Here is a 7,382-nt window from a genome sequence, read left to right as displayed (position 1 = left end):
GCTGCCAACGCCGCCAGACAGGACTGCCAGCCGCCCGCCAAGACAGGCAGCTGCCAGAAGCCGCCCGCCCAGACAGGGAGCTGCAGAGCCGCCCGCCAGACAAGGAGCTGCGAGAGCCGCGCCAGCCAGGCCAGAGAAGGCTGCCAGAGCCGGCAGCCAGCCAGGATCTGCCAGAGCCGTCAGTCAGCCAGGTAGCTGACAGAGTCGTCAGTCAGCCAGGAGCTGCCAGAGCTACTTGTCACGCTGGCGATGCCGAAGTCCCCTAGTCGGACTGCCCCTTCAGCCGGAGCTGCCCTCAGTCCGGCTGCTGCCCTCAGTCCGGTGGCTGCCCCTTAGTCGCGTGCTGCCCCTTAGTCCGGTGCTGCCCTTAATCCAGTGGGGTTATATGGAGGGTAGCCATTAGGAGGGGCCACGGAAGCGGGTTAACTATGGTGGGGTGGGGGCCCGTCCAGAGCCAGCGCGCACCGTGGACAAATGCCACCAGACCCTCCCTATAGGTTCAGTTTTGCGCCGGAGTCCGCAACCTTTGGGGGGGGGGGGGGGTACTGTCACGTTCCTGACTAATTTCCTTTGTTTAGTCTTGTTTAGTTGGTCAGACGTGAGCTTGGGTGGGCATTCTATGTTATGTGTTTCTATGTTTGGTTTAGGGTTGTCAACTAGCCTGAATATGGTTCTCAATCAGGGGCAGGTGTTTTACGTTTCCCTCTGATTGGGAACCATATTAAGGTAGACTGTTTCTCACTGTTTGTTTGTGGGTGATTGTTGCTGTGTCTGTGTTGTTCGCACAGCGGTACTGTTTCGTTTCGTTTCGTTCATTTGTTCCTGTTCGTGCGTTCATGTTTTTATTGTTTACAAGTTCAGGTCTGTTCACGTCGTTTTGTTATTTTGGTATTTTGTCAGTGTTCTGTTTAGTTGGATAAATCATTAAATTCAACATCATGAACATTCACCACGCTGCGCCTTGGTCCTCCTCTCTTCCACATAAAGACGAGCGTTACAAATAAATGTTTTATTTTGTTCGATAAGTCTCTTATATACAAAACCTCCGTTTTGTTCATGCGTTTTCTTCAGATCCACAGGCTAAACGCAGTCAAGAAGAAGAAAAAATCCAAATTGTATCCGTAATGTTCATAGAAACATGCACAACGATGTTTATATTCAATCTCAGGCTGTTTTTAGCCTAAATATAATAATATTTCAACCGGAAATAACGTGTGTCAATTTAAAAGGTAAACAAGAATTGCCTCTCTCTGTCGAGCGCATGAAAAAGCTCTGCGACACTTTAGCGTCCAGTCATTCCGAATGCTCTTATTCTCATTTTTTCAGAATACAAGCCTGAAACTATTTCTAAAGACTGTGGAAGGCATAGAAACTGCAGTTTGAGTCCTAAGTCAATGATACTGTAATGGCAATTGATAGAAAACTACAAAAACCAAAAAAAACTACTCTCCTGAATGGATTTTTCTCAGGTTTTTGCCTGCCAAATCAGTTCTTGTATACTCACAGACACTATTTTAACAGTTTTGGAAACTTAGGTGTTTCTATCCAAATCTACCAGTTATATGCATATCATATCTTCGGCCGAGAAGCAGGCAGTTTAAATTGGGCATGCTTTTCATCCAAAATTCAAATGCTGCCCTACCCTAGTGAAGTTAAGAGTTTAATTGGAAGAAACAGCTCTATAAACATTTTTGTGGTGCCCCGACTTTCTAGTTAATAACATTTACATAATGATAGTTTAATCAGGTATATTAATTATTTAATAAAATAGCAGTCATATCACTTACTCCGGCATAGCAAGACACGACATAATGACGCCCGTTGTGAGGATCTAAAATAGGATGACGCTTTCATTTTGATTCAGCTATATAAAAAGCAGAATTACATACTACACCAGTTTATTATACCATTATTGGAGTTAGACAGGAATTAGTGGTGTCTGTGTGTGTGTGCTGAAGACTGCCTCGACTGCCGTGTTGTTCTTTGACGTAGCCAGTGGGTAGTGTAAACTATACTTTCTAGTACTTGGGTGAGAAAGCTAATTATAGAATTCGAGAATAAGCGTTTTGTTTGGCCAAACGAAGGGCTATTTCTGCCTCCGCGGGTAGGCTCGGTCATTATTAATTTCTCGAGCGAGGACAAAGAGCCAGCCGATTGCAATTGAGTAGATATTAGCTTGACCAGCYATAATTATCTCTCTCTCTTGCATTTCCACACGAGTAGACCACGGTGCATTTTGTTGTTTGCTGAGCGTTCCGGTTAAAACATCGTCAAAATAACGCCGAAAAGGGTTTMAACATAATACGTTATAAGTCAAACCTTTCCCTTGRTGAAGGGGATCCTATGTTATGCCTGAAAGTGTACAAAGTAGGATTAGCTTGCACTAGATGCTAAGCTAACAAAGGGAAAACAGCCATTTTGTTTTTCCTGTGTTACGTTGTAATTCTTCCGCCTTGCGCAACGAAAGTCCAGCCCCTTGTACTTCCGTTTGATTTCAGCGTGTGCTATCAGTGACCTCTGAAGAATTGCCAGTACATTCKTTCAAGGAGAATTATTCAGGTGACACTCAAGTGGTTATTAAGCTACAATAGTAATTTGACAGAGGTAGTGATCTGTCCATTGTGCAGCACAGCATTTGATAAAACAGGACCATGTTTGCAAAACAAGTGGTTCTGAGCTTAATTGAATATCACACAGGTAAGCTAACAGATACCGAAATCAGGAATGCAGACAGGCTCTATAGACCTCTATATCTATATGACTGACTGTGTCGAACACATGTGAATTTCCTTTCTTTTTCAGCTTCAGATCAATGCCTACTTCCTACTTAAAATGTTGTTTTTTGTTTTTAACAGATACTAGACCTGTGTCTGCCCCTGCTCCCGGACTTGTCGCCTGGAGTCTGTCCTGCAGCCTGGTGGAAATCTGTCTGCAGCCCTCCTATTATCCCTCCATATGAGGCCAGGGTAGTGTTGACACTGTGTAGTGAGGCAGTGCTGCGTCCAGTAAACTCTGTAGGGACGCCTGCTACTCTGCATGTCCTCTCCTGTGACCTGTAGCTGATTCAGCACAGCACGTTAGTAGAGGCCCTCGGGACACGTTGTCTAGCTGGCTCTGAAGCGTTTGGATGTCTGACTTAAAGGTTGAGATATCACTGCTGGCGTTGTCGGCCTTCTCCCCTGTCTGGTCGTCTACATCATCAACAACGATCAACAACATCATCAACAACAACATAACAACATCATCAAAACAACAACAACAGTCATAGAGTAACAACAGAATGTCACACTAGCACCCTGAAGACTCACCAAGCTTCTTCAAGTCTGTTTCCACCGCTGTGACCTTCACCATAGTTCTGCATCTCTTCTGTCACGTTGTCCACTCGCTGGACCACTAGGACGAAAACAGACAGCCAGTTAGTCAGTCAGTCAAAGTAACCATTCAGCCAATTAGTCAGTAAGGAAACTAGTCAGCCAGCCGCAGTCAGTAGGTCAGGTAACTAGTCAGCCAATTCATCAGCCTGCAATTCACCAGCTAGCCAGTCAGCAGGTTAGCCAGGTAACCAGTAGTCAGCCAGCTAGTAAGTCAGCCACCCAGTTAGTCAGCCAGTCAGTCAGTCCGTCATGTAACCAGTCAGCCAGTTAGTCAGTAAGGGAACCAGTAAAGCCAGCCAGTCAGCCAGCCAGTCAGCCAGGTAACCAGTCAGCCAGTTAATCAGTCAGTCAAGCCAGTAAGGTAACGCGCAGTAGTCAACTACCAGTCAGCCAGTCAGTCCAGTCAGGTACCCGTCAGTCAACCCTAGAGTATACATGTACTGTACAGTGTCCCTGTAGTGGACTTTATTCATTTAAGCCCTTTAACTGCATGTCCAATTCGTGATGGTAAATGCAATTGTAATATATTGCTATTGGACAGTGTCCATTGGCCGTATGATATATTGCCAGTGTCACATTCATACTGCAAATGTTAATGGACACTGTCCATTTCCAATGTATTTAAGAGTTATTTACCACCACCAAATAGACAGGCTGAAATCAACCCAGCAGTGAGGGAGAGAAAGAAATAGCAGCAATGTAACAGCATGTCAATTTGTGATAGTAAATGCCCATTGTAATATATAGTTAATCGAAAGTGCCCATTACACATACAATATGTTGCCAACATGTATATACGACATTGACAGTCTCCAATGTCAATATATATAATAGGGATTTCCCAATAGTGTCCATTGCCAGCGCCAACATATTATACTGCATTGAACAGTGTCGATTTTCAATATATTTGAAAAGGGATTTCCAGTGGAAAATCCTGAATTGGGCAGGCGATATCTCAGTGTGTCACGCCTGGCCTTAGTTATCTTTGTTTTCTTATTATTTTGGTTAGGTCAGGGTGTGACATGGGGATGTAGTGTTTTTTGCTTGTCTAGGGGTTTTGTATGTTTATGGGTGTTTACTAGTCTAGGTGTTTGTATGTCTATGGTTGCCTAGATTGGTTCAATTAGAGGCAGCTGTTTATCGTTGTCTCTGATTGGGAACCATATTAGGCAGCCATATTCGTTGGGTATTCGTGGGTTATTGTCTATGTATTGGTTGCTTGTGTCTGCACTTTATATATATAGCTTCACGTTTGTTTTGTTGTTTTGATTAGTTTTTTTAGTGTTCTTCGTTTCGTGTTAATAAATAGAAGAATGTATTCGGATCACGCTGCGCCTTGTTCTTCTCTCTTCCTCCATACGACGAACGTGACAGAATAACCACCACAACCGGACCAAAGCAGCGTGAAAGGAAGGAAACAGCGCTTTGTGGGCGATGGACTTGGGAGGAAATATTAGACGGCAAGGGACCATGGGAACAGCCGGGTGAATATCGCCGCCCCAAGGCAGAGCTGGAGGCAGCGAAAGCCGAGAGGCGGTATTATGAGGAGCTAGCTCGGCAGCGCGGCTGGAACTGAGAGGCAGCCCCAAAAATGTATTGGGGGGCACACGGGGAGTGTGGCGAGTTCAGGTAGGAGACCTGCGCCAACTTCCCGTGCTTACCGTGAGGAGCCGAAGATGGAACCAGAGCAGTCGGGGTGGAATTGGAGGTGAGCAAGGGGAGTGAAACAGAGATGTGAAGGAATTAATGGGGAAATTGGAGGAGAAGTGAATGAGGGAGTTGCTGTGTTGGTGCTGAGACCGACATCCGCCCGACGGAGCGTGTCCGGGATTTGAAGTACCTGAGTCAGCTCTCCATACCGTCTCTGAGGTGCGTGCTAACCGTCTGGTAATGACAGTGCCAAGTCCCATGCACCAGGCCTCCTGTGCACTTCCTAGTCCTGCACTCCTGTTGGCAGCCCACGTACAGCTCTCCTGTGCAGCCCCACGCACCAGCTCTCCTGTGGCAGCCCTCGCATCAGTCCTCGCGGTGCGGTGCCGGTGCCACGAACCAGGCTCCATTCCAGCACCCCCACTCGCCTTGAGGTACGTGTCCCCAGCCCAGGACCACCAGTGCCGGTACACGCACCAGGCATCAGTGCGCCTCCAGAGCCCTGTACGCCTGTTTCTCCCTCCGCACTCGCCCTGAGGTGCGTGTCCTCAGCCCAGGACCACCAGTGCGGTACCACGCCCAGGCATCCAGTGCGCCTCCAGGGTCCAGTATGCCCTGTTCCTGCTCCCCGCACTAGCTTGAGGAGCTTTGTTCCCAGCCGGTACCACCAGTTCGGCCACGCACCAGGCCTACGTGCGCCTCCAGGGTCCAGTATGCCCTGTTCTGCTCCCGTCTACAGCGCCGCTTGAGTTGCCGTCTGTCCAGCGCCGCCTGAGCTGCCCGTCTGTCCAGCGCCCTGAGCTGCCCGTCTGCCACGCCGCTGAGCTGCCGTCTCAGGCCGCCTGAGCCGCTCGTCGAGCCCAGGCCGCCGTCTGTCTGAGCCGCTAGAGCGTCCGCAGTAGGTGCCCAGCCGCCGCCAGTCCAGGGCTGCCAGAGCCGCCCGCCAGTCAGGTGGCGCAGAGCGCCGCCAGTCAGGAGCGCCAGAGCCGCCCGCCATCTGGAGCCGCCGAGCTGCCCGCCAGTCTGGAGCCGCCAGAGCGCCCGCCAGTCTGGAGCGCGCAGGCGCCCGCCAGCAGCGAGCCGCCAGAGGCCGCCAGTCAGGAGCCGCAGAGCCGCCCGCCAGTCAGAGCCGCCGAGCGCCCGCCAGTCAGGAGCCGCCAGAGCCGCCCGCCAGTCAGGAGCCGCAAGAGCGCCCGCCAGTCAGGTGCTGCAAGACCGCCCGCCAGCAGAGCCGCACGAGCCGCCCGCCAGTCAGGAGCTGCCAGAGCGCGCCCGAGTCAGGGGCTCAGAGCCGCCCGCCAGTCGGAGCGCAAGCCCCCGCCAGTCTGGCGCCAGACCGCGCCATCTGGAGCCGCCAGAGGCCGCACCAGTCAGGAGCCGCCAGAGCCGCCGCCAGTCAGGAGCCGCCACGCAGCGTCGGAGCCGCGCGGCAGTTCAGGAGCCGCAGAGCGCCCGCAGTCAGGTGCCGCAGAGCCGCCCCGTCAGGAGCTCCAGAGCCGCCCGCCATCAGGAGCTGCCAGAAGCCGCCCCAGTCCGGAGCTGCCTTTCAGTCCGAGCGCTTTCAGTCCGAGCTGCCGCAGTCCGGAGCTGCCCTCAGTCCTGAGCTGTCCTTCAGTCGGAGTTCCCGTCAGTCGGAGTTGCCCGTCAGTCGGAGCTCCCGTCAGTCCGGAGCTGCCCGTCAATCCGAGCTGCCCTTCAGTACGCGCGAGCTGCCTTTCAGTCCTGAGATAGACCCCTCAGTCCGGAAGCTACCGCCTTCAGTCCGGAGCACCCCTCAGTCCGGAGCTACCCATCAGTCCGGCCTCGTCCGGCTACGTCGAGCTAGCCCGTCAGTCGGGAGCTACCGCCTGCAGTCCGAGCTGCTTCAGTCCGGAGCTGCCTTTCAGTCTGACCCAGGACACTACTCTAATCCCAACCCTGACGGCCAGGAAAACTCTAATCCAACCCCGACCGGACCTAACTCTTAATCCAACCCCGACGCCGGGACAACTAACTCTAATCCGCAACCCCGACCCCGGACACTAACGTTAATCCCAACCCTGACCAGGACACTCCTGTGTGTTTAGGGTGCTATTTAAGAGTAAGGGTCTACTAACCGGAGTTATTTAACTTGGACTGTCACCCAAGCCTGGTGAAATACAAGACGAGCATTAGATAGACATACAGACAGATTAGATATACAACAGATAGACATACAGAACAGATAGATATTACAAACAGATAGACAGACAGATAGATAGACCGATAGAGTCATTACAGATAGACAGAACAGACAGACACAACACATAGATAGACAGATAGATATACAGACACAAGACAGACAGATAGAGTAGATAGATAGGACACATAGACAGACAG

At 50.7% G+C, this 7,382-nt stretch overlaps 1 protein-coding gene and 1 long non-coding RNA gene across 2 annotated transcripts in view; both read right to left on the bottom strand.

Moving 5' to 3' along the window:
• The window catches only part of LOC111958611 (collectin-12), a 58,036-nt gene that overhangs the window by 27,377 nt on the left and 23,277 nt on the right, over positions 1-7,382 (bottom strand). The window contains exon 4 of the mRNA XM_023979874.2: positions 2,865-3,059. Within this exon, the coding sequence (XP_023835642.2) occupies positions 2,865-3,059 (195 nt within the window). The remainder of the gene's footprint in view (positions 1-2,864; positions 3,060-7,382) is intronic.
• LOC111958982 (uncharacterized) overlaps positions 3,100-7,382 on the bottom strand; it is a 6,181-nt gene continuing 1,898 nt past the window's right edge. The window contains exons 2-3 of the long non-coding RNA XR_002876603.2: positions 3,309-3,393; positions 3,100-3,191 (exon numbers count right to left, since the gene is read on the bottom strand). This is a non-coding gene — a long non-coding RNA (uncharacterized lncRNA). The remainder of the gene's footprint in view (positions 3,192-3,308; positions 3,394-7,382) is intronic.

The sequence above is a fragment of the Salvelinus sp. IW2-2015 genome, linkage group LG35, assembly GCF_002910315.2.
Source record: "Salvelinus sp. IW2-2015 linkage group LG35, ASM291031v2, whole genome shotgun sequence".
NCBI lineage: Eukaryota > Metazoa > Chordata > Actinopteri > Salmoniformes > Salmonidae > Salvelinus > Salvelinus sp. IW2-2015.
The sequence above is the reverse complement of the archived record's forward strand: the minus strand, read 5'-3'. Positions and strand labels throughout refer to the sequence as shown.